Raw genomic sequence first — 27,151 nt, 5'->3', positions numbered from 1 at the left:
GACTACTAATCCAACATATTTTCTTCAACACAGCTCTTCTACTTCTAATTCCCCAATGATACGAATCCTCTTGTACCTGATTTATAGTCATTAAATAAATAATGCTAATGAGCAATACAAAATCAAGTGTTTCTTCACAAAAGCAAGAGGAGGGAGCAGGGGAAAGCACAAAAAGTGATTTTCCTTAGCAAACTTTCCAAACCCCTTGAATTTTTCTTGCTGGAACATCTTTAAAAGGAAAGCTTCCTGGTTCTAGCAATACTATCAAGTCAAATCTTCCTCCTGTACTAACTCTTCCAAACACACATATTCTTCCTTTGAAAAAATGGAAAACTAAGATTTCCTTAATGGCAAAGTCACAAACTATTATAAACCTTACCAGCATCTGGTCTGGGTCCATAATCCCTGTGACCTAAGGGAAAAGAAAAGAGAAAGAAAAAGAAAGCTATTTAAGGCGACTCATTAGAAATCATTTAAAACAGTAATAATAACCAAGGCATGAAAAGTCAATACTTTCAAAATCCTTGTAAGTAACCATCACAGATTTACAAAGTAAATATATAAACTAAGTTTTATTAAAAGTTTAAGAAATCAAGATGAATGCCAATATTCCCTTAAGCTTGTCCCAGACGGCACCAGCCACTTTGGCGTTATGCTAGTATCACTTTTGTTAAGCTCTGATTGTGAAGGCTGATTGGAAAACCCTAGTAATTTTAAAACACCATGTCAGCTACCTTTATTAAAAAACGTTATTGACAAAATCCAGTGACGGTCTCATTCATTGGTCACCACAGACTCTCATGCAAATTCACTGTGTAGAAACCCATTGGACTATTTGAGATCAACTTTGTCTTTTTAATATTTTGAGATAAATATGTATATAACTTTTTAAAGCACACAACACACACCAGCCTCAACAGAATAAGAAAGGGCTTAGACTACGTCTGCGGGATATTGGTGGCTTTTAGATTTATATAGCATTTCCACTGAAACATTTTGGGATACTCAGCACTTACCACCAAAATTTTTGAAGCCACCGCGGTCACCACCACTGCAGAGGAAAAATTGAAGAAATGATTTCTTCCTTAAGTCTCTAATGTGCTGAGCCCTGGGCTCAATCTACACTTAACTGTCTCAAGTAGAGTGCCCAGGAAACAGTAGCACCTCTAACTTTCCAGTAAATTTCATTTCATAGACTTCAAAATGTTGTTTTCATCTAAATGTTTTCCCAAGGATCTATTTCCACAAAGGTGCCTTTTCAAGAGCATTACAGAACATATCTAATATACTCTTACTTTAAAATCTTCCCAACCCCAAGCCAAAGGGATACTATTCAAATCAACTTAAACTGAAGACACAACAGGAAGAATGCTAAACTAGAGCAAACATTCTTTCCAAGGGGATATTTTTGTTAAATATGAGAAAAAGCAAAAGGCCTAGAAGAATATAAAGCAAGGTTAACATTTTGACAGAATGGGAGAGGAAAAAGCTCGAGCACTACGTTCTACTGTGATATCAAACAGTGGGTTTTATGAGATGAGGGAAAAAGCGAGGCACAAATACACACAAAAGTGAGACTGAATGAATGCAGTCTTAAAAATTCAAATCATTCAGATACCTAGCAAAATGAGCTAGCAGAAAGTATAACTTTAAATTGCCATATGCTAGATTTCATCACAGAACTGCTGAAATTCAAGCTACCCCGTGCTCTGCACACTTGTGTCTATGTCAGGAGACTATGTCAGAGACAGAATGCTACATACTCCATAAGAAATGACTTTAACTGGCAATTTCCACTGCCAGTAAGTCAATGCCCCTGGCGTGCATAGCTTTATGTAAGAAGTTCTCTTATCAAGGAACTCTTTAAATACTCATACATTAAAAGTTTGTTTCTCTTAACTGAACCAAGTAATCTTCTAAGATTCATGTGCTGATACGGACATAAAAATAATCAACAAGTTTTCAGATAGTGATACCTAATTTTCTACTACTACTCATCTTCTACTATAACCCAAGAAACTATTCCAATGTACCGCTGCTAAGTCGTTTCAGTCGTGTCCGACTCTGTGCGACCCCACAGACGGCAACCCACCAGGCTCCCCCGTCCCTGGGATTCTCCAGGCAAGAACACTGGAGTGGGTTGCCATTTCCTTCTCCAATGTACTAATGTCCCTTTAATAATAACTCTGCCATCAAGATGGGTTTTCTGAGCCATCCTGAGAAAAATCCTCTGACTAAATGAGAAAGAATTTTTTGTCTATTCTAACTACCTTGATGTTAAAAAAAAAAAAAATTCCCTTGCAACTGGTATACAGTTATAGACACAAGCATCTCAATTTGCTATTAGTTTTTATTTGATACCCAGGAAATCTAAAAAGGAGAATAAGCCTATTTCAAGGCTATGCAGACAAAGTGAAGCTCAGGTCTCTCAAGTACATAGTTTCCTGATGAGTATCTAGGACCTCTCTTTCAGAACATTACCCAAGCCCTCCCGTCAACCCATACTTCTAAATGGCCTTTTTATCACTGCTTAACTCTTTAGGGAAAGGAAGCCGGAGTTCTGAGATTAAACTGCTAAAAATCTTATTAGAAACAAGATATCTCAGATTTCTTCAAAGATGATCATATGATCATTAGAAATGATGAGAAAAGAACTAGTGAAAATATAAAGCCCACATTCCTATGTCAGGACATTAGAACACCCAGGATAAAGTTGTTGTTGTTTTTTTTTAAATAGAAAATTTTCACAACTAAGTGCTGGAAGAGATACCACTGAATTATTTTGCTGTCACCTTAACCAAGAATCAAACTGTTCATATCTGGCTGCAATGGGGGGAAAATACACAATTTCCTACATCATCTAGTTCCTGGAATATCTATTCTGGCCAGCAATACAACTTTTAAAATATAAAGGATATAAAATAAATATCTGAATAGGTTTATAATTTCCTATTCCTCCATATAATATTTTAACTTAAGTCATCATTACTGAGCACTTTGAAAATTCAACAGCTGAACACTTCAAACACAGTATATTAAATAAGTACCAGTCTTCAAATTAAGAGAGTCAGGATATATAGTCTTAACTATCACTAATCAATCTTGAAAACATAGACCAGTCAGTAATTCTCCCTTGGCTTGTTTCCTCTTTCACAAAATAAGGGTCTACACCAGGGAGCCCCAACCTCCAGGCCATGAACCAGTACCTCCTGTCAGATTAGCAGCAGCATTAGATTAGAAATAAAGTACACAATAAATGTAATGCACTTCAATCATCCCCAAACCATCCCCCTAATCCCCAGTCCATGGAAAAATTGTCTTCCATGAAGTCAGTCCCTGGTACCAAAAAGGCTAGGGACTGCTGGTCTACATCCTTATTATCTGAAAGGTGGTTTATGGAATAGCAACAAAGGCAGAGCCTACAAGTGTCTCAGAAGAGCAAGCACACCCAGACCTACTGAATCAGAATCTACATTTTAATAAGATCCCCAAGGAGTTCGTATGTATATTACAGTTACTGAAGCACTGGTCTAGATAATCGATAATTTTATGTGGGGCTTTCTTTCAATTTCTAATATTTCAACACTTTTCTTTCCTTATTAAGAAAGTTCAATTAATTACAGTTCTTCACCAGGAAACACTGTATTAAATACAATAAACAAACCTCTAATAGTACCACTACCAAATCAGTTAATGGAAGATAGACCTTTGTTTACGAATCTTTCTTTCAAATCTACAGTCAAGTTACAAGTCCCTTTTCTATAAACTAAGTTAAGGCCTCGCTAGCAAAGTAAGACATGAAGGCATATGAACATCTGAGTCAAGGTGTTTGCCACAACAATTTTTTCTCTTCCCAGAAAAAGCAAAACTGTACACAAAAAGAATTCCTGAAGAATGTTTTAAAGTAAAGAAGTAGAGACATAATATAATATATATAATTATATTATAGAGACATAATATAACCATACTCAAATTTACGACTCAGTGTCCCCTGCATAAGAAAATCAACTGTGTATTCTTGACTCAACTATAGAAATGGTTGTCCAGGTTCAAAAATGACGAAAAGCCTACTCAAGGGTAGACTCAGGGTTCCTTCACTGTTACAGCATTACATATTTAGAGAAGACAATCAGACTTAATTTCAGGTGCTTGTCAAGAAAGAAAATGTTCTTCGGCAGAATCTCTATTTCCAAAATTTAATTTTTAAAACTCCAAATATACCTATATTCAAGGAACAGGAGAATACAAGAATCTTTATCCTCAGAAAACTCAATACCCAGAGAGAAAAAGCAACTTAGCTAAAAGTTGAAAAAGATTAGTTCTTAAAAAAACTATGTTTGATTTTTCATACCAGTAGTCCAGAATGTAATTTTTTGGATATGAAGACTAACATTCAGTTCAGTTCAGTTGCTCAGTTGTGTCTAACTTTTTTGTGACCCCATGGACTGTAGCACACTGGACTAATATTAATTCTAAACATAAATGACTCAAGTGGATTTAGATCCCATTTCTCAACAGCAGCTCTATTTATTTTTTTTTAAGATCTTTTTGATGTGGACCATTTTAAAAATCTTTATTGAATTTGTTACAATATTGTTTCTGTTTTGTTTTGGTTTCTCAGCCACAAGGCATGTGGGAGCTTTGCTCCCTAACCAGGGATGAACTTGTACCCCTACATTGGAAGGAGAAGTCCTAACCACCCAAGCACAGGGAAATTTCAGTATTTATGTTCTATTTCCTCCCATTCCATATAGGTGTGGTAAAAAAGCTTTCTGGATTCAGTACTTATCAACATTTCAGAAGGCCAAGAATCTATCATTCTAGAGCTGCACTGTCCAATACAGCAAGCCATATGCAGCTGTTTGTTGACCTTCTGAAATATGGAGAACCTAAACTGACATGTACTCTAAATGTAAAATACAAAATGGATTTCAAAGTCTTAGTATGAAAAAGAATGTGCAATATCTCAATTTCCATACTAATAATATATTTTTGATATATTAGAATAAAAATTATTAAAATTAGCTTCACTTGCTTATTTTTTTAATGTAGCTACTAGAAAATTTTAAATTACATCTGTAGCTCACTGCTGACCTGCATTATATTTCTACTGGGCAGCACTGTCTGGACTATCACTAGCACACATGCACATTTCCAAGCAAGCTATTCAAAAACTCTTTTAAGAACATTCAAAATTCAAGATAACTTTTTGAGACTTGAGATATTAAAGCCTAAAAAACTACTTAATGTGATGACATACTAATAATGGAAAATGATTATCTAGTTTTAGTAATTTTGCAATGCATTCACTGCAATGATAAAGTTAAAAACACTGAGAAAAATTATGGCTTTAAGCTTCTAGTACACTAGAAGGTCAGTGGCATTTTATGTGGTTGGTGCAAAAATAATTGTGGTTTTACATTGTTGAACTTTGCCATGTGATACTGTAATACACTCAAATAAATAAATGTGATTATGTTATACATCATTTTAATGCACATTTCTCACTTTTTTTTGCTAATTGCCTTATTATTTGCTGTCTATTTTACAATTATTTTAGACTAGGGAAATGATGTTAGGCAAAAAGCAAGTTTGGGCAATTTTCTTATTCAAAATGTGTCATAAAGCAGCAGAGACAACACGATATCAACAACGTATGTGGCCCAGGAATTGCTAACAAACACATTAGTGCAGAGATGGTCAAGATGTTTTGCAAAGGAAATGAGAGCCTTGAAGATGAGGAGTGCGTGGCTGGCTATCAGAAGTTGACAACGACCAACTGCGAGGATCATCAAAGCTGATCCTCTTACAACTCATGAGAAGTTGCTGAAGAACTCAACGTTGACCATTCTATGATTACTAGGCAGTTGAAGCAAACTGGAAAGGTGAAAAAGCTTGATACGTGGATGCCTCATAAGCTGACTGCAAATCAAAATAATCATTTTGAAGTGTCATCATCTCTTATGCAACAACAAACCATTTCTCAATGGAATTGTGAATTGCGACAAACAGTGGATTTTATATGACAACTGGTGACAACCAGTTCAGTAGATGGACTGAGAAATAGCTTCAAAGCACTTCCCAGGTCAAACTTGGATCAAAACAGGGCCATGGTCACTATTTGGTAGCCTGCTGCCCATCTGAGCCACTGCAGCTTTCTGAATCTCAGTAAAACCGTTACATCTGAGAAGTATGCCCAGCAAATTGATTGTACCAAAAACTGCAATGCCTGTAGCTGGCATTGGTCAACAGAAAGGGCCCAACCACACATCACACAACCAACGCTTCAAAAGTTGAATGAATTAGGCAACAAAGTTTTGCCTTCTTTGCCACATTCTCCTGACCTCCTGCCAATCAGCTACCACTTCTTTAAGCATCTCGACAACTTTTTGCAGGGAAAATGCTTCCATAACCAGTAGAAGGCAGAAAATGCTTTCCAAGCCTTCATCGAATGAATCCGGAAGCATGGATTTTTATGCTACAGGAATAAACAAACTTATCTGTCGTTGGCAAAAATAGTTGATTATAACAGCTTCTACTTTGATTAATAAAGATGTTTGAACCTAGTTATCAATGATTTAAAATTCAGTTCAAAACCGCAATTACATTTGCACCAACCTAATAGATGACAATTAGAAATTCAATCTTTTTTGCTGCAAGTGCTTTTCCAAAGAAAAACATTGTTTCCTATAGTCTTCACATGTTTTTCTTTGGTAACTGGAAAGCTCACAGATCTCTTTGGTTCCAATTCTTCCTGCAGTCAAGCAACAACCTGAGTCTTAAGAATGTCCCATCCTTTACCACCCATCCCACCTTCACCAGCAAACTGTGCCTCTTCTTCTTTAATTATAAACCTAACTAATGTCAGATATTCTTCAAACAGCCCTGAAAGGATATTTTCAATCTTCCTATTTTTAAATAAGATGATTACAAACACAAATGGGAATGTCAATGAAGACTAACAAAAGATGTTTGGGTATTTTGGTACTTAAATGTAAAACCAAGTACAGGAAAGCAAGCCCTGAAACTGGGCCTTTTTTTTTTTTTTAATACTTTACTCCTGTAAGTAAGCTAAAAAATCACATCCTGAACAAGATAATGTGACACATGAAAATTATATGAACTTCATATTTCAGTACCCATAAACTAAGTTTTATTGGAACAAAACCATGTTTATTCATTTATATAATGTCTATAGCTGCTCTGGTGCTACAAGAACAGAGCTGAGCAACTGCAACAAAAAACACATGGCCTGCAAAGCCTGAATTACTTATTATGTGGCCTTTCACATAAAGTTTGCCAATCCAATATAGAAAGTAAACAATCAACTACATAAATTTCTTAAAAAGGTCTTTTATGTACATTCCATTTACTAGTGGGGTGGGAAGTGGAGTAGAGGGGGAGGGAGGGAGTGTATGTATATATATATAGACAGCAACTGGGCAAAACCCCTCCCCACCCCCAAATTCTACCCTGACCTGAACCAGACATTTTGACCTAATATATACTGGGCTTGTATATAAGATTTTGTTTGAAAAGCTTCTAAGGTTAAATAAAATTTTTGAAAATAAAAAATTTAGCTCATGATTCAATACCTGGGTCAAAAATTATACTGAAATATGTTGCCAAGGAGTTATCAAAGTGCTTAAAACACCGGGGTTGGTTAAGATATGGATCTTTCCTCCTTTATCAGGAAAGGTCCTTTAAATCTTTGATTCTAAGATAAGTCATCTACCAAAGTTGAAAACATATTTTTAAGGACTTCCCTACTCTCCTCCTTCTAAAAAGTGGGATTCTACTATTCTCAGACATAATTTAACAGGTAATCTATACATATAATTACAACCTCCTTATGAAAAAAATTAAACTTATGATATACTATAAAACATATAGCATCCCAAGGCAGCTAATTATCTAAAACAGGGGTTCCCAACCTCCAGGATCTAATGCCTGATGATCTTAAGTGAAGCTGATGTAATAATAAAGTGCACAATAAATGTAAAACACTTGAATCATCCCAAAAGCATCCCCCTCCGATTCCAGTCTGTGGAAAAATTGTCCTCCACAAAACCTGTTCCTGGTGCCAAAGGTTGGGGACCACTGATCTGAAACATATTACCTGGAAAAGCACGTAACCTGTTAGTTATCCTGTCTGAGATGCTGTTTGAGGGGTGGAAGCTATGGATAGAGAGTAAGCACTGTATCACTGTACACTGTTCACTTATATCCACTATCCTCTTTGATAATGAAGAGGCATACAACATAGTTGCTCTACCTTAATACACTGACTTTGGCTATTAATCAAAACTTTTAATGTTCAAGTCTTAGAAACGTTTTTCAAATATGTTTAGACTTTAGATTTGTTAGATCAAAGCACTACACACTAAACAGAAAAAGTCAAGTGAGATAGAATTCCTGGCTCAGTTGAAAAATTAACAGTGATATATGTAACTGATTTTCTCAGGTTACCTCAGGGAACAGATACTCACTCAGTCCCTAAGAAGCAAAAGAGTACTGAGGTATTATTGCCAGTTAACATGCTGCTGACAATTTCAATTCCCAAAGAACACAAATTATCCTTTAAGCCTGTATATTTTATACATGAAATTTGCAATGTACAAATTTCATCTGAGGACAGAAGTGTCAACTATTTTTTCATTCCTGTTTTTAGAGCAAAAGTGCTAAATTTACAGATATACTTGAAAGTAATTTTAAAACCAGCTTTCATAACATATACCATAAGTAAATACCAAAACCTGGTAAAACTAACAATAAAAAAAAAGGAAAGCTGAATTAAAAGTCATTCTTTTTCCACAGTTTAGTCCGGACAAAATACACAATGGTGTGTGACATTGTACTAATTATTTCAGTAATTATTTACTTAAAAATAGGAACAAAACAGTTCAGTTACATACAATCTTTCTCTCCTCTGCCAACCTCAATTTATACTCTGCTATTGCTTCCTAATATTTTCCCATCCCAAGGGGATTCAAGATTAAAGAACAGCCTCTCTATCTTCCAATCTAGAATTCTAAACTTACCTTTTATTTTCTACAGACTGAAACACTTGGATTTCCCAGAGTCATCTTTGAAATGAGTTTAGAGTCTATAGCTCTGGCATGAAAAACATTGTTAAGTGGTTTAACCACATTATAATAGGGGACTTTTCTCTACTGGTTTTAATACCACAAAAACTAACTGCTAAGAAAACCTATTTTGAGGTAATTTATGTGACATCTTAACACTGAAAATAAAATTTGAATTTCTGTCCTCTTGTCTAGAACATAATCTCTTTTTTAGGCAAGTTAACGAAATCAGATGATGGAATCAAACCAGCTAAAAAAAAAAAAAGAGAGAAATGTACGCATCTGTACCTAAAAACTTACCTTGATCCTGTCATAGGACCTCTTCCATCCTTGTCATATCCCCCACGCCCTCTACCTCCTCCCTGTGACCCGCCATATCCTCTATTATCTTCTCCATACCTACTCACATCACGACGGTCATCTACAGAAAGGAAAATTAATACAAACATACATGAGTAACTTGAAATTTCTGACAAAGGCTTTCCACAACACAATCCTAAATGGCTCTTTAAATCACCTGTGACCTTCAGAAAATGGCACCTGTGCACAAAAGTCAAGTGCAAGTCACCATAACACAATCTGGAATTAAATGTATGAGAATTATACCTGTGTCAAATTCCATTCTACCCAAGTTAGACAGCAAAATGCTGACATAATTAACACATTTTGATGTGATGGTAACATGAAATAGTTTAAGTACATTAGGTACAGAACCCTAGTTAATTAATAAAAGAACACCCTAATCTTAAAAGCTACTTTTTTTCATGTCAAAAATATCTGAATAAATAAAACACAGATAAGGAATAACCCGATTTTCAAACTGAGAAATAGTAGTAAATATATTCACTGAATAAGGTATTTAGTGAATGAACTTTCTCTTTTCCTCAGTTGCTAAGTCATTCATTCAACTAGTCAACAAATATTTATTAAGCAGGTATAAAAATGAGTAAGGCATGACCTTTGCCCTTGAAGCATTCATTTTTATGGCTGGTCAGATTCTTAAATACTACAGTAAAGATAAAGTGGTGTGATGTTAGAGAAGGTTAATATAGGATCATAATTTTCTCAAATCACATACAGCACCACCTATGAACTTCCCTGCTGTGGTACACTGGTTAAGGTTCTGTGCTTCCACTGCAGGGGGCAAGGGTTCAATCCCTGGTTAGAAACCTAAGATTCCACATGCCTCATGGTGCACTCAAAAAATACAAAATTTTCACATTAAAAAAAAAAAAATGGCAGTAGCAGCACTGTCAACTGATCACTTTATGGAGACAACAAAGGAAATTTTTTAATTAGCCACCCAAAAAAAAAAACCACGTGACCATTTGGAGTCTCCAAGAAGTTCAGAAATATCAATCTAAGAAACTAACTTTGATGAATATGAGAAAGAACGTATGTTCAAGGTCACTCCAAATTTTTACAGTTGAAATCTGTAATTTGTATTGGGTCTTTCAAAACAAAGTTCAATATACAAACAATTCTCTGAAGGTTAAAAAAAAAATAAGAGTGGCGGATTCATGTTGATGTATGGCAAAACCAACACAATATTGTAAAGTAATTAGCCTCCAATTAAAATAAATTTATATTAAAAAAATACAACCAAAAAAAAAAAAAAGAGGTCAGCATATCTTACCTTGTGTGTGGTGGCTGTAATTTTCCCTTTGTGAATGGTAGGACTGCTGGTTTTGATTATAGGAATCATGCTGCTGATCGTAATTTGACTGCTCATCATAAGAGCCTTGATGTTGATCATAGCCTGACTGCTGGTCATATGAATCTTGTTGACCATAGTCTGACTGGTCATATGAAGGTGCTCTTCCACCTTGGCTAAAACAGAGATCAACAACTTAAGTGAGTTTACAGGACTGTTTACTGTAGTTAAGCCGACTGAGTGATTGCTATAAGACCTCAACCACATTTACTACTCCTCTCTGGTGAGAATCATCTAGTTTTTATATCTAGAGAATCTTATCACCAATGGAATGACTTTCAAACAATAATTCTACTATCACTGAAGAGGTGTCGCATTATGAGAAAAAGCACACACTTTCGAAAATTATAGAGAAGTAAGAAAATCATATTTAATATTTTGGGGACTACTTTCTTATCTTTAGAACCTCATCATTAGTATACTCTTCTAAGCATAGTATACTCTTCTAAGCATATTGGAGAAGGCAATGGCACCCCACTCCAGTACTCTTGCCTGGAAAATCCCATGGACGGAGGAGCCTGGTGGGCTGCAGTCCATGGGGTCGCTAAGAGTCAGACATGATGGAGCAACTTCACTTTCTCTTTTCACCTTCATGCATTGGAGAAGGAAATGGCAACCCACTCCGGTGTTCCTGCCTGGAGAATCCCAGAGACGGGAGCACCTGGTGGGCTGCCATCTATGGTGTCGCACAGAGTCGGACACGACTGAATCGACTTAGCAGCAGTAGCAAGCATGTCCAATAGCACAAAATATTGCTATTAGAAACTAGCAATTAAATCATTCAAATTTTTAGTCTGCTGAGTAGAAGGAACTTGCTTTGTGATGCCACTTGTTAACTGAAAAGAAGTCTAACTATCAAAGAAGACTGCTTTATTATCTCTGGCAATTAAGAAAAAAATTCTAAGCAGGTTCTGAGCAATATGGTTATTAATTACCTGCTCTCAGGATGGGAGTGTTCATTGGATTTGAGTTCTAATGTTTTGAGTTACTTTAAAAAAAAAAAAAAGCGGGGGGAGTGGGAACAAAAATGGCCTCCTATCTTAATAGTCACATCTTATTCTGCATCAAGTGATCAAAACATCTAATAAAGATCAGTATGTTCCCCAACTCCCTATCCAAAGCACATGACAACAATGGTCGAATCCTAGAATTTCCTTGAGAATGATTTAAACCAAATCTAACATTTCTCTTTGGTCCACACTTAGATGTCTCATTTCCAAATATGTATCCTTATAAAAAGATTCTCCTTAAATTTAAAACTAACCAATAGGACTTGAAGAACCTGCTAACGTAACATGCTTTTGGGATAGTATTTCCTATGCCTGTATTCCATTTCTACTTTTCAAAGCACTCTCCTATCTATTAAGACTGATAAATGTGATCTCATAAATCTTTTCCTAATTTTTTTCCCCAAGGCTTTTATTTAACTGAATTTCACTTATAATAATTTCTTTTGAATAATTTATTTCCCGCAGAGATAAAAAAATACTAGTGACCCCAGTTTCTATCTCACTTTTTAGCTGTGTAACTTGCAAGGCTATATAATCTTAACAACTTCTCTTTACTTTTGATAATTACTGGTACTATCTCATAGTGCATTCCCAATTACATCAGGGAATGCAAAAGCATTTCACAAACTGTAAAGCACAGTAAAAAAAAAGTTGCTATTATTAAAATCAGTAACAAGGACAGGCCCCTCAAATCCAAAAATTATTAAAAAAAAAAGACCTGTAAAATTGCTAATATTCACCTACCTATATTAACAATTAAAACATTTTTTAATGTATCTGAAATATGTGGATAGTTTTTGGCACTTTTTCTTTAATATTTTTGTCCCTGAAAAGGTAAGACATTAAAATGGTTAAAAATAAAATCGAAATAAAAAGTAAACATTGGTAAGTAAACACAGGCAGCTTTATTTCATCTCAGGTATAAAGCAGAGGTCCAAATTTTACTTTTTAACATTTAAATCACGTGCATTCATTTAGAGCTGAACTAATTTTATAAGTAACACATGAAAAGAACAAAATATCAACTGACAATTTCCACATTCTTTATAACACAAAACTATGAAATTCATACTTCATCAATACTTTTCTGAAAAAAGTATTTAAAGCAAGGACTTTTTGGTGAAAACTGTTTAACACCCAAAGTGTTCTTTTCACTTCCCAACACCACCTCAGCACTCTACTGTTTCCTTACCCTCCTGATGATTCCACGTTTTGCTGTCCCTGGTTATTATAAGATTGCTGGCTGTATGAGCTCTGCTTTTGATTCTCATAACCACTGTAGGACTGTGAATAACCTAAAGATTGAATGGATACACATTTAGGAAAGGTTCTGATTTCTTAACTTCTAAAACAATAAATTTAACAAATCAGTCCAACCTGATTGGCTTTGTCCATAACTGGAGTAGCCGCTATAGTTCTGTCCATATGAAGACTCAGGAGTTTGTCCATAGCCAGAATAGCTCTGAAATTTAGATAAATACAAGTTTCATTGCATATTTAAGATTAAAACTATTTATAAAGAACTCAATTTATATTTAACCTACTTGTGGTGCTTGTCCATAACCTTGGCTGCCTTGATTTCCATAGGAAGAATAACTGTAAAAGAAAGACGTACTACTTGAAAGATATGTGCTAGAATTTAAAAGCTTAAAGAACTCTATCCTTATTTTCAACTTTCAACTCAAATACAAGCTTCTTTCCTGAAAAATGGTCAATTGGCCTACCTCTTAGAGTCTAAATTGAAAGGTGATAACCAAAGACTGTCAAAGACATAAATGAAGTCGTTCCAAGACCTCTTGAATGTCAATCACCAGAAGTTTTGCTTTGACAATCTCCCACAAAAAAACACTTCACCACACCTAAGACCCAACGCTGCCCAAAATAAAAAAATAAAAATACGCTTATTGTGCAAAAAAAAAAAAACTTTACCACCAGAGCTAAAAAATCCCCAAAGAATTATGCTTGGATGGGTGGGAGGCTGGGGATAAAAAGGAATGACTACATGGTAGCAAGACCCATAAATATGTAAAGCGAAAAAAAAGAAGACTCTAAGTTAGAGCTTCAATCAATTTAACTGTGCTTTGACAGATTAATTTCTTCCTACCATTTACCTTAACTTGCCTCTAAGATCCTAGAAGAGGCACAGTGTGGCACTAAATGTCCAGTTTTTAGTGCCTCAGTAATAGAGGTATGTGCATCTTCAGACCACTATCACAGAGTAAAAGTGTACTGTACCCTCAGTGGTACATCACAGCCTGGCCTAGTTTTTGACTGAATGAATACATGTCGCTTCCTCAGATCTGAACTTTCTTTAATGTTATTGTATATAAGCTTTAACAAGTCAGAAATAAACTTTCTGAATATATGCCAAAGAAAAATAAAACATCTGCCAAATAAATTATTAGTTTATAGCTATCAAGTACTAAAAGAATTTAACTTCATAAAATATATTTCATTGAATAAACATTTGCCAGTTGCCTACTACAAGGGTCTATCCTATGAGAATAAAAAAGTCAAATCAGTTTTGTTTTCATAAAACTTAAAACTTGATGACAGATGATATCTGAGATGCTCTCCTGAAAATCTCACACTGAGCTGCAAAACATTTATAGTAGGAGTTGAAGGCTGTATTTCTAGTAAGCAAGAGAATCCTACTGCATGTGAATGTATTCACATAAAAACAGACTTTTTATTGTGAGCACGGCAAGGAGCCTTTTAAAAACACTAAACACTTCTATCATAGCACTTCAAGAAAATCCACTCCAGAAACATGTTAGCATATTATATACATCCAAAAAATGCTTTTTCTAAGAAGCTATTATAGTTCAACTGCTTAAATCTTTTTAATAATGATTTCTGCTGAAAACTTTGTTAAAGAAAATAATCTTTACAATACCTGTGAGATTTGTTTTAACCTCTAAGGGGCATCTATATTTACTGATTCAAACAACCTTTTAAAAAAAGAAAAATATTTTATAGCACCTATGTACCTAGGCCAACTCTTTCCCCTCGACAAGCTAATATTTAGCTCTTTAAGACGTCAAGATACCAAATCTCAAGAGGGACACCTGACTAGAATATATCTTTTTTTCTCAGTTCTACTCATTCATGGGATTATTGAAATGTGCATATACTTTACCTTTGCTGCTCACCCCCAGACTGACCGTAACTTCCAGAATCTAAAACACATAAAAAGAATGTTTAATCTTATTTAAAAGTAGGCTTCCCTCAAAGGCTGACTTTAGCTCTTACAGATGAAATGTGATAAGAAAATATTATAAAAAGTAACTACAGAAAGGAAAACTAGAAGTTAAAAATATAGTGCAAGGAAAAATCTGCATCAATAGTATTGGCTATCTACAGTAATATCTCTGAAAACTACTCTACAAATATGTCCTGATGTCACAAAAACCGAGTCAATAAATGAGAAACAATCAGTGAAAAACCCATCCTTTTAACAAAAACTCAAAAGCTCAAGCTATATTATCTTTATATACAAAAAGACATCTGTTAAAACTAATCAGGATTTTAAAAAAGGAAAATACACACTCTAAGAATATGCACCATTCCTTTGGATTGGATTGGATTGGACTGCTCTGGCTGTCAGTAGCAACAATAAGATCTCTGGAGACTTGGTAAAAAGCTAAGTCAGCTGTTTAACCCCAACTTTATCAAAGCTTTCAGGGACTTGGCCAATTAGTATATATCCTTTGGGATTCTCCTCAGATTCAAATGAATGACCTAACTTTATTTGTGATGAGTAAGAGAAGAATTGGGGCTTCCCATGTGGCACAGTGGTCAAGAATCCACCTGCCAATGCAAGAGTTGCGGGTTTAACCCCTGGAGAACACAATGGCAAACCACTCCAGTACTCTTCCCTGGGAAATCCCATGGACAGAGGAGCCTGGTGGGCTACAGTCCACAGCATCATCACAGGAGTCAGACATGACTTAGCTACTAGAAAAGAGTAGAACTGGGCTTCCCTGGTGGCTAACCGAGGTGGAAAAAAAATTGTGCATCACTGCCCATAATACTCAGGTGGCGCTAGTGGTAAAGAATCTGCCTGCCAACGCAAGAGATGTTAAGAGACATGAGTTCAATCCCTGGCTAGGGAAGATTCCCCTGGAGGAGGCATGGCAACCCACTCCAGTATTCTTGCCTGGAGAATTCAACGGACAGAGGAGCCTGGTGGGCTGCAGTCTATATGGCTGTAAAGAGTCGAACATGACTGAAGTGACTTAACATGCACAACCCTGTATTAATAAAATGACTAGATTTGTGGCTAACAATCAAATAAGAAATAATGAAAAGAATATAGAATCTACCTGGATTATAAAAAGATTAGATGCATCTCAAAGACTAGATGTATCTAAAATACTAGATGCTTCTATCAAATGGCAAAGGAAATTAGTTTCAACCAATTCAGAAACTAAAAAGGATTACAGTGGAAGGGGGGAGTGTAGGAGTGAAACAAATATACAAACACTGGGGATATAAAGCTTTAGGTTAAATTATATCCCAAGGCACTGATGTGGGTTCTCCCAGCAACAAAGTAGAGTCCAAGATCTTATTATACTTTGGCTTAGGCAAGAATTATAGAAGTACACAGCACACATGGTATACGACTCTAGTCTATTAAGTATTAAAGCTCTTAACCCAGTCACTTCTGCTCTCTGAAAGTGTAAATATGACTTCTTTAGCTGGCTGACTTTAAAACTCTAGAACATAGAAATAAGCATATTGACCAAGTCTAGCCCTTAGTATACTTGACTGAGAAAGTATAGATGATTAACATTCAGAGAAAATCAGTTTATAAACTGTATAACAAAAAATAAATTCTAAGGCATTTCAAACAACTGCTCATTATTAAGTACTTGGTACTTGAGCCTTATATCTGGGCCCATGAATTATTCAAAATGTTTTTACTTCTAAGTGCACAGGGTTTTTATACTCTTTGTGGTTCTAATTATATTCCATTGCAGCCAGAAAAAGGTATTTTCTCTATTCTGGGTTATTTGTCAGGATTTTGCTTTTCCCCTTGGTAAATACTTTCACTTTCATAAATGCCCCCTATGTGCTTGAAAAGAACTGCATTTTCTAAATGTTCAAAGAATTCTGTAAGATGCTTGTTAATTCTATCATTCCTATCCCTACTGTTTCATCTACCTGATCTATTAATTACACAGAGAAGTATGTTTAAACTTAAAATTCCCTGTCTGACTCTGTATTTGTCAATTTCTTCTGTTTTTTTGCTTCTACATTTTGAGGCTATACTGTCAGGCACATTAAGGTACATATTTACACCTTCCTGGTGAATTTCCTTTTAACATTACATGAAGACAATCACTAATAATGTCCAAACTTTCTTTTGACTGGTAACTAAGCAATCTTCCTTTTGGTTGATGTTTGCCTGATTAGTCTTTCCTATCTCCATATTTCTTAACAGTTTTCATTCTGACGCTTTAGAGACCTTCCCTGGTGGCTCAGATGGTAAAGAATCTGCCTACAATGCAGAAGCTCATGGTTGGATCCCTGGGTCGGAAAGAACCCCTGGAGAAGGGAATGCTTACCCACTTCAGTATTCTTGCCTGCATAACCCCATGGACAGAGGAGCCTGGCCAGCTAGTCCACAGGGTCGAGTCAAGCATCACTGAGTGACTAACATTTTCACTTTTTGTATCATTTTTGAAAGCATAAATCTAGATCAATTTTTCCCAATGTGGAAAATCTGTCTCTCAATTGATGTTTTCATATTTTCACTACTGTTACTTTTTATTTATTACTACTAGCCTATACTGGACTCTCTACTTACCAGGGTCTTTTTTCCCCCAACTCCTTAACTTCCTTCTACTGGATTTTCCTCTCTTTCCCCCTCTACTGCTTTAGATGCTTAAATTCTGTTCTTGTAATAAGTTACAGCAGCAATAAGTTACCATTCATTAATTTAAAGATTATGTTCAATTTTAACATACATTTTTGACAAAGTTCAAAATGATCTTCAACCTCCACTAGAATATAAGAATTTTAGTGTTATAATGCCAAGAAGAGCCTTCATCTATTATTTTGCTTCCACATTTTTTCCTGTATTATTTGCTTCCACTGTAAAAAACTCTATAAATGTAATCATTTTAATCTTCAAGATTCCATACAGTCAATACTTTTTATCTACTGCATTTATTTCCTCTACATTTTTTTGCATCCTACCCCTCCCTTCTGGATTTCTTTTTATGTGTTCCTTCAGTAAAGGCCTGAAAGTGGTATTGTCTTTTATTTGGATAAAAAATTCAAGGTCATACATTATTTTTCCTCTAAACTTCAAAGATCACTTCATTATTTAGCGGCTTCTTAAAACTTTTAAGAAATCTACCAATCTTACCATTTCCCTATTTCTTCCGATAGGTCTGTTACTGGTATTTCATAAATCCGTAGTCTCACATTTATGTATCTGGGTACAAACTGACTTTTATGTCTCATGTTCGAGACTACTGCTTCTTGATCCATCAATTTTGGAAAATGCTCAACTATCAATTACCATTTTCCCCTTCTCAAACTCAGATGTATGTCAGAGGTTCCCAATCTACTTTCCATGTTTCTTTTTTTTTTTTTAAACTTTCTGACTGCACTCCAGACCATGTGGGATCTTACCCAACAAGGGATCAAACCCACACCCTCAGCACTGGAAGCACCAAGTCTCAACCACGGGACCACCAGAACAGTCCCTCCCATGTTTCCTGATCTCTCACTCTTCCTTTTAACATTCTGAATTGAATCCTGGGTAATTATTAAACCCCATCTCTTTTCTACCTCCCTAGTTATTTCTTCTGGCTAGGTCTATCTGCAATTCAACTTAGCCACTTTCTCCACCTCTAGAAGTTACACTTGGTTCTTTTTCAAATCTATGTAACTTTTTTTCAAGTCTTGGTCTTAGGGCTGATTCCTTTTTAAGTTTTAATAATTTTAAACCTATAATACGCTTGTCCAAACCATCTAATTAGGGGTTCAGATGCCATTTGTCACTCTCATTTTGGTGAGTTGTTTCCCAGAATTCTGCAATGTATTACTGTGAACTGCAAAGTTTTTCCCATAAAATTCCTAGTGACCCACGCTCTGAAATTTCCTCAGAAAAGGTTTTCATTTGTTTCTACTAAGAACCCCAAGGTTATTACTGCCAGTCTAGAACCAACTTTTACATTAAATTTCTTGGCTTGAGATTTCCTGGACCTCATAACTAGTCTAAATGTACACTGAACTATAAAACCCAGGTCCCAGGTTACAAATTCTTGGAGAAAAACTCAAGGCCCAGGTTTGTTATCTCCTGTGCTGATACAAAGGTTTTTTTCTAGTTCATTCTTTCACTGAAGATACAGTCTTTTAAACATCCAGGTTTTATGCAAGAGTCTCAGTTCCCACTACAAGGCTCTACAGGTCTCAATATTTCATCTCCTGTGCTTAGTTACTTGAGCAATAAACTCCAACTCTCTGAATACTGTGACCTACACCCCCCTCTTCAGGGAAACCAGCAAGTTAGCTGTATGCCTACCATGCTGGCTTCTACTTCACTTCTGGCAGCAGAAGCCCGCCCTTTGTTTTATGTTAAGCTCCCACATTTTTAGTTATTTGTTGACAGAATATTTGCAAGTTATCTTAGTCTGCCATACTGCCAAAAAGTATCTTTGTAGCTTTTATATGTATAAATGATATCAGATTTGACTTTTAACTTCAAAGGTGTCAGCTAATATTTATCTGAGAGTCTGACTCACAATATTTACAATTCTGACTTAATTGTTGATTACGTACACACTTTATTTTACTAGATTTATAAATCTGTCTCGTCAGGCACCTAGAGTGGTTGAGTCAATTTAATAAATTTTTAAGTACAGTTTGGAATCTTTAACGGATTTACATAAACTGAATGTTATTAGTTGTTAGGAAGGAGTCTGCTGTTAAATTTATTAACTTAAACATTCATCAAGAATAAGTGAAAAACATCATTCCTATTTTATACCAAGTAAAAAGTATTATTTTTATACAAATTACAAAATGTACAAATATTATCTAACACTAAGTAGAACTTAATTCTAAATTTAGTTGACTTAATGTAGAAACAAGCGAATTATTCAATAGTTCTGTTTGACATGAAAGTCAATTTCAATATTAAAAACACTCAAATTACAAAACAACAAGGATGTGTCCTGTCTTGGTGATTCTGAAGATGAGTAATAATGCCTTCACCAGCTCACACACTATTATGACACACTGAAAACCATGGATTTTGCAAAGAGTGCACCTCTAAACTTCAATTTTCCATAAAAGCTACCCAGTCCTACAAAAATAAGCCACTGTTTTAAACCAATAATCACATTAAAAATAAGACAGGTCAGTAGTTCCTAATGAGAACTATATCCACTGAAATGGTAAAATTTCTCCATGAAGGTAGGAGAATCATTTTTAAATCATAGAGAGGTTTCACACCCTCCTTAGAGTGTGTTTACATGTACTTCTGTGGAACTTTACCGAACTTCATTCCAAATTATGCACCTAATTAAATGTATCCCAACATCTACTTTGGGGTAAGAAATTACTTCTCACTTGAGCAAGAATTAAAGAGATTAATTCTGTGCAATTAATACCCTCTTACATCAGGTAAATGCCCCTTTCCCCAAAAGATCAACATTCTGACTTAACATCCATGTTTACCTAATGTTCATCATTCCCCGGTCCAACCTTTCTTGCTAACATGGTCTCCTTTTAGCCCGCTGCTTTCTTTTTGTCACACATTTCCACCCTTCTGCAAAACTGGATTACTTGGAGAAAAGGGATTGGTTTTTTTTTTTTTTTTTTACTATCAACAGGTTCTCCCTTGGGAAAAAAAAATGTAAAACACTCTGCCAGCAGTCATTTTCATCCCAATCACATGGCTTTCGGGTACGTGTTCTGCTTTTCCACCTCAATAGTAGTATCTAACTCTTGTGACGGTTTCTAGTAAGTGGAAAGCTGAGTCTGTCTTTCTGTCTTTGCAGCCTGCGATGTACCCAACGACAGAGGAGCTTGTGTGGCACCTAAGAGTGCTAAATCAAGGGCAGATCTGGGTTGGAGGGAGAATAGATATGTGTATCTATGGCTGAGTCCCTTTGCTGTTCACCTGAAACTACAACATTGCTCATCGGCTATACGCCAATACAAAATAAAAAGTTTAAAGTCTGAATTAAAAAAAAAAAAAAAGAGCAGATCCACCTCCCAGACTGTATATTCTGCTTTAGCAGGATCTAAATGAGCTGTCCTGATGAGACCAAGGCCTGTCTCCTCCACACAACGAGTCGGGGGGCTGGGGCGGGGAGGCGGGGGTTCCCTGTATAATTTTAGGTGTATCATTTATCATTTGGTGGAAGACTGCGTTTCCTTTCGTTTGTATGCTTCAACGTAAATGCAACAAGCATCTACACGAGCCCATTAATAATAGACAAGGCTCACTTTCAAGCTCGTGAGGAGACAACTTTAGAGGGTCTGAAAAGATGACAGAGGAGGGTGAACTGGAAGCTGAATTAGATGCAAACACCCCCAACTCGAATCCGGGAGGCTACTACATGAATGACGACATGTAGGATTTCGTGTCAGGCAACATCCTTTTAAAAAGGGCTCCCAGAGCATCAAGGCCCGCACCTGATGAATGGGTGAGTCAGGAAGGCCCAGCTCCACTTCACGGATGGGGAAACTGAGGGACGAGACGGCGAGACGACTGGCCTGAGGCCTCGCTGAAAGATGTGAGGCGAAGCGGAGAACCACAGGCACCGATTCTCTCCGGCTGATGCTCTAATCACGGGCTCCCCCCGCCCCTACGATGGCGTAGCGGCCTCCGCCCCCACCCCGATTCACACAGCCTCCCCCGGGAGCGGCACGTCGCCTCAGGTTCCAAGGGCTGGGTCAAGAGACTGGGGGCTCGAGGCGCTCCCGCCGAGACTTGCAGACGGAGAGCGTTGGGAGCGTGCGTCCCTTCAGTCCAACATGGCGGCGGCCGCGGCCGCCCCCCCACCCCCGCCTCCCTCAGGGCCGGAGGCTTCCCTCGGGGCCCTCCGGTGGGCGGGAAGACGGCCCAACCCCGCCGGGCCCCTTCTCGCCGCTGCCGCTGCTCGCTGAAGAAGTCACCTACCCGACATGACTAACGGCCGCGGCGCGAAGCCCCCACAGCCCGCAGAGAACAAGGTATACGAGCGCCAGGCGGCACGGCGGCCGGAGCTGTACTGAGGACGGCGCGGCGCGGCGCGCTGGGCTCGACTGCGGGGCCTCGGCAGCCAATCAGAGGGCAGTGGGCGGTACAACAGCGCCGCGACTCGAGGGGTGACTCCGTGCTAGGACCGCCCTCCGAACTCGGAGGACTTCAGAATCCCTTCCCGTTCCCCCCTCCATGGACGGTACCATTATTGAGAGGGAATTGAGGAGAGGAAGTACCAACGCCGCGATCGGGACGGGGGCGGAAGCTGAGCCTACCCGGTCCGTCCTGATTACAGTCCTGTTTCTCATTTGACTTGATCTGATAGAATTCGAGGTTAGGAAGTGAAAGAGAAGAGGCCTTATAAACATAGGTTATATGGTTAGAAAAAGCCTTTCGTTCTATCAGATTTCTAATGATATGCCCTAGTTCAGTAGATTTGGGCTGCGCACTGCTTGAACCACCTGGGGGCGTTGGAAGTTGCTCCCAGACGGAAAGTCCTGACGGACCAAGTCGCTTCCCCGTTAACTACCTTGTCGAGTAACAGACTACGAGGTGATACTGGAACAAACGTCTGCCTTAAAATAACACACAAGGGACTCTTCTGGCGGTCCAGTGGTTAGGACTCCGCGCTTCCAATGCAGGGGGCGCGAGTTTGGTGCCTAGTGTGGGAGCTAAGATCCCATGTGACATGCTGCGAGGCCAAAAGATTGGGGGGGAGTGGGCGGGGCGCGGAATTCACACACAAACTGAACCCTGGGGATGTGTCAGGGTGAGAAATCGAGCTTTAGTTTTCAATTCTAGGATAATAGCTAATTCTAATTGTCAGGCACCTTGCATCATCTCATTTAATTCTCACAATTGACTAATGAAATACTGTGCCCACCTTACAGACAAGAAGGCAAAATTCGCTTGCCCTGAGTCGCACAACTGATAAATGGTCAATGTGGAATTGGGATCCCGGTTACCAGACACCACTGCCCGTGGGTCTGACCATTCTGTTGTACAGGATAGAGAGGGCTCGCGGGGGCTCGAGCTCTCCAGAGTGAAATGAGGCTGTGAAAGCTCAGAGAGCACACAAGGACACCTTCTCCAAAGGCGACGTGACATCTGAGCCAAACTATAGATGATGACTAGAAGCCAATCACTTCTCTAGAAGGGAAAAGTGCTTTTCACTAGCTATGAAGCAAATGATTCAATATGTTTGAAGATTACCGGCAAGGGGAGTGTGGTAGGAGATGAAGCCAGAAGAGTAGAGGGCTAAAGAGCTGAGATCTTGTAAAGTTCATTCGAGTTTGCGCTTTATCTTGAAGGTAGTGGGTACCTCCTGCCAGATGATTTTAAAGGAAGATCAGGTTTGCATTTTCAGGCTGCAATAGGAAGAATGTATGGAGATGCTGCTGCTGCTAAGTCGCTTCAGTCGTGTCCGACTCTGTGCGACCCCATAGACGGCAGCCCACCAGGCTCCCCCATCCCTGGGATTCTCCGGGCAAGAACACTGGAGTGGGTTGCCATTTCCTTCTCCAATGCATGAAGGTGAAAAGTGAGAGTGAAGTCGCTCAGTCGTGTCTGACTCTTAGCGACCCCATGGACTGCAGCCCACCAGGCTCCTGTGTCCATGGGATTTTCCAGGCAAGAGTACTGGAGTGGGGTGCCATTGCCTTCTCCGGTATGGAGATGAGAGGTGCCTAAAAGCAGAGAAACCAATTGGGTGACAAATGGAATAGTTCTGGTGAGGGATCATACTGGCCTGGACTTAGGTTTTAACTGTGGGGATGGAGGTGAGTGAAAAGATCCCTAACATACATAGGTAGTAGAACGGGCAAGATTTGGTGACCAGTTTGAGTGGGGAAAAAAGTGAGAAGTCCTGGGTAAATTCCACACTTAACAGGTGGATAGGTAGTCATTCACTGTGATAGGAAACAGAAGGAGGAGCATGTTGGTCTGGAGGTGGAGTGGTATATTCAGAATTACTCCCTTCAGGGCTCTCTTGCCTTCTGAGATGGCCCACAGTCTGTCTGTGGAATATGTTTCTTTCTAAATAAATCCACTTCTTTATACAAATATCACTTTGTATCCAAGTTCTTTCCCAACGAAGCAAGAACCTCAGATTCATCAGGAAACATATGGACAAAACCAGGCGGGAGAATTCAGGGCTAATTTTCAAGTTCAAGTTCCTCATGCTTATCACCTTGGCCTGTGCTGCCATGACTTCATCTTCTTCATCATTAGGTGACTGAAGGTCATTGGACGTGGGGCAATGTCACAGTGCAAGTGAATAGTGCCTTTTTCACTGGCATCTATGGTATATGGAACTTGTATGTCTTCGCTCTGATGTTATTGTATGTGCCATTCCATAAGAACTATGAGAAGACCAGTCCAATGATTCAAGCACTCTCAGGCACTAAAGGGTCATCTTGATTGGGATCACACAAGAGAACAGATGGACAAAAGTACTTGTGAAATAGTTAGTGTTAGAGACCACTGTGACTATAGACTCTCAAGAGAAATGCTCCCATTACTGTTAATATTTGGATGATAAATTCTTGTTGTAAAGGGGGAAAAAAAAGAATTATTGCCTTCGGGTAAGAAAAGGAGGCAAGAGGTCATCTTTACTCATTATACTAGCAGTAAATGTGAGCTCAGCTCTGGATGTAGAGGGTCACAGAGCTCTATGCTGCTGCTGCTGCTAAGTCGCTTCAGTCATGTCCAACTCTGTGCGACCCCATAGACAGCAGCCCACCAGGCTCCCCCTTCCCTTAACCACTGGACTACCACGGAAGTCCCAGGAGTAAAAATTCTTTCATGACTAAAAATGATGTAGCCATTCAGTTTATAGATCAAGGAAGATAACCCAGAGGAGAAGTCAGGGAGATAACCCAGAGGAGAAGTCAGGGAGGAGAGAATTGAGTTATTGCTGGTGGGGAAAGCAGAGGACAGGACTTCTAGGTTTTTCTTCCTCTTTTCAAATTTTTTTAGAATTGAAGTATTTTAAGATATGGATAGGGCTTCCCTGGTGGCTCAGTGATAAAGAATCTAGCTGCCAACGCAGGAGCCACGGGTTCAACCCCTGGTCCAGGAAGATCCCACATGTCAAGGAGCAACAGAGCCTGTGAGCCACAACTACTGAGCCTGTGCTCTAGAGCTGGGGAGCCACTTCTCCTGAGCCCACGTGCCACAACTACTGAAGCCCGAGTGCCCTAGAGCCTGTGCTCTGAAACAAGAGAAGCCACTGCAACGTGAAACCCACACACCTCAACCAGAGAGTAGCCCCTGCGGGCCTCAACTAGAGAAAAGCTCGCACAGCAACAAAGACCCAGCACAGCCAAAAGTTAATTAATTAAAATTATTTTTTAAGTCTAATTTAAGAAAAGAGAGATGGATATACAAAAACTTGCTCATCATGGGCCCCTTCATTTGTACCACGATTCATGCATGCTTGCATTCATGCATTCTTCTCTCAGCTGCCATCTCCTGAGGTCTACTAGGTGTCAGGCCCTAGAAGGCCTAGAGATAGAGAAACAGGAAGCAGGGCAACTCCTGTCCTCCAGGAACTGCTTTCTCAGAAGAGGAACAGCAAAATCTGTGATTCCGATCAACTACTGAACGTCCTAGAATCGGAGGGTGCAGAGGGTGTTCTGAACACAGAAGAAGAGCACCTAGACCACGTGAAGGGTGGAGGGGTGATGAAAGAAGGCTTCCTGCAAGAGATGCTTTCTAAACTGAGCTTTGAAGAAAAAACAGGAATTAACTGGGGGCTGTATATCAGGAACTGGCAGAAAGGACTATTATTTGCAAACACCAGGGAAGAGCAAAGTTCTGGGAATTCTAAGTGATTCAGTCTGGCTGGTCTGCAGAGTTGCAGGGGTGGGGAATGGTGATAAGTGAAAGAAGTAGGCAGAAGTTACATTCTGAAGATCCTGTGTGCCTTGTGGAGGAGTTTGGATGTTAAATTTAAAACAATGGGGAATTTCTGAGAAATCTAATCAAAGGAGTGGCATTTAATTTTATATATATATCCATTATCCCATTTAATCTGGACAGCCCTGTGAAATAGACATGCTGTTACGCACATTTTGAAGACTGAACACTGAAGCTTGGGAAAGTGAAATCCGTTACCATGTTCACACAGTCAATGAAGAACAGAAGCAGAGCTCACGACCAGGCCTTTGGGCCAAACTCTTCTTTCAGTGTCTGTGGTCAGAGAACTCTGTGAAACAGAGAACTCCTCCCAGCTCCACATTGTTCTGGGCTTCTTTCCAGGGGTTCTTCTCTAATGCCAACAGACTCAAGATTGACTCCTGTACCCTCCTGCCTTCCAGGCTTTTGCCTGAGGATGATTATCTGCAACAAACTTTAATCCTCACTCTGTGTATCTCCCGGCAGATTCTTCGTATATTTAGGGGGCTTCTCAGGTGGCATTAGTGGTAAAGAACCTGCCTGTCAATGCAAAAGATATAAGAGATGTTGGTTTGATTCCTGGGTCTGGAAGATCCCCTGGAGGAAGGCATGGCACCCACTTCAGACACACGACTGAAGCGACTAGCATGCACACTGTACTTAGGGAAGACAGCAGGTGCTTTTCACACATCAGCATTTAGCAGAATGTACCTGGGAAGGTCTTAATACCGGGTCTGTTTCTGCCTGATCCATTCCTCGGGTCCTCATTTGGGGAGTTGAATACTGCAGGCTGGTTTCAATTTCAGAGTTTCCTTTAGGAGGTAGCTTCCAGTTAGAACAGTTAGTGACCATCTAGGTGGGAAATTAGGTAATAGAAAAAAGGGAGGATCAGAACTTCCCTGGTAGTCCAGTGGCTAAGACTCCTTTCTGAGGGCTCTTTCTCCTCCGTCATCCCCTCCTTTCTCTGCCTGCCACAGGGGGTGTCTCTCCAGAGACCCAGTTTCCCTCGATGACCCTGGCTCCTGGGCTCCTTCCCTTCATCCCTCCAGCCTATGCCTGGTAGAGTCTTCTTACTATTGGTCGTTTCTAAGTTGCCTCCACCCAGTCTGGCCTCCTAACCCTTCCAGCACTGGAATAGAGCCTTGTAGGACCCTGCAAGGACTGTGATTTTACTCAAGATGTGAAGGGAAGCCAGTAGAGGGAGCCATTTAGCAGAGTGTTAATAGGATCTGAC

At 38.7% G+C, this 27,151-nt stretch overlaps 1 protein-coding gene across 1 annotated transcript in view; it reads right to left on the bottom strand.

Moving 5' to 3' along the window:
• TAF15 (TATA-box binding protein associated factor 15) overlaps positions 1-22,080 on the bottom strand; it is a 29,961-nt gene extending 7,881 nt beyond the window's left edge. The window contains exons 1-9 of the mRNA XM_055577307.1: positions 21,958-22,080; positions 14,950-14,989; positions 13,355-13,406; positions 13,188-13,272; positions 13,003-13,105; positions 10,723-10,916; positions 9,387-9,507; positions 1,017-1,051; positions 380-412 (exon numbers count right to left, since the gene is read on the bottom strand). Coding sequence (XP_055433282.1) covers positions 380-412; positions 1,017-1,051; positions 9,387-9,507; positions 10,723-10,916; positions 13,003-13,105; positions 13,188-13,272; positions 13,355-13,406; positions 14,950-14,989; positions 21,958-21,964 — 670 coding nt within the window. The 5' untranslated portion in view covers positions 21,965-22,080. The remainder of the gene's footprint in view (positions 1-379; positions 413-1,016; positions 1,052-9,386; positions 9,508-10,722; positions 10,917-13,002; positions 13,106-13,187; positions 13,273-13,354; positions 13,407-14,949; positions 14,990-21,957) is intronic.
• Positions 22,081-27,151: the final 5,071 nt, after the last annotated feature.

This window comes from Bubalus kerabau, chromosome 4 (assembly GCF_029407905.1).
Source record: "Bubalus kerabau isolate K-KA32 ecotype Philippines breed swamp buffalo chromosome 4, PCC_UOA_SB_1v2, whole genome shotgun sequence".
Classification (NCBI taxonomy): Eukaryota; Metazoa; Chordata; class Mammalia; order Artiodactyla; family Bovidae; genus Bubalus; species Bubalus kerabau.
Note: the sequence above shows the minus strand (reverse complement) of the source record. Positions and strands in the feature narration are given on the sequence as shown.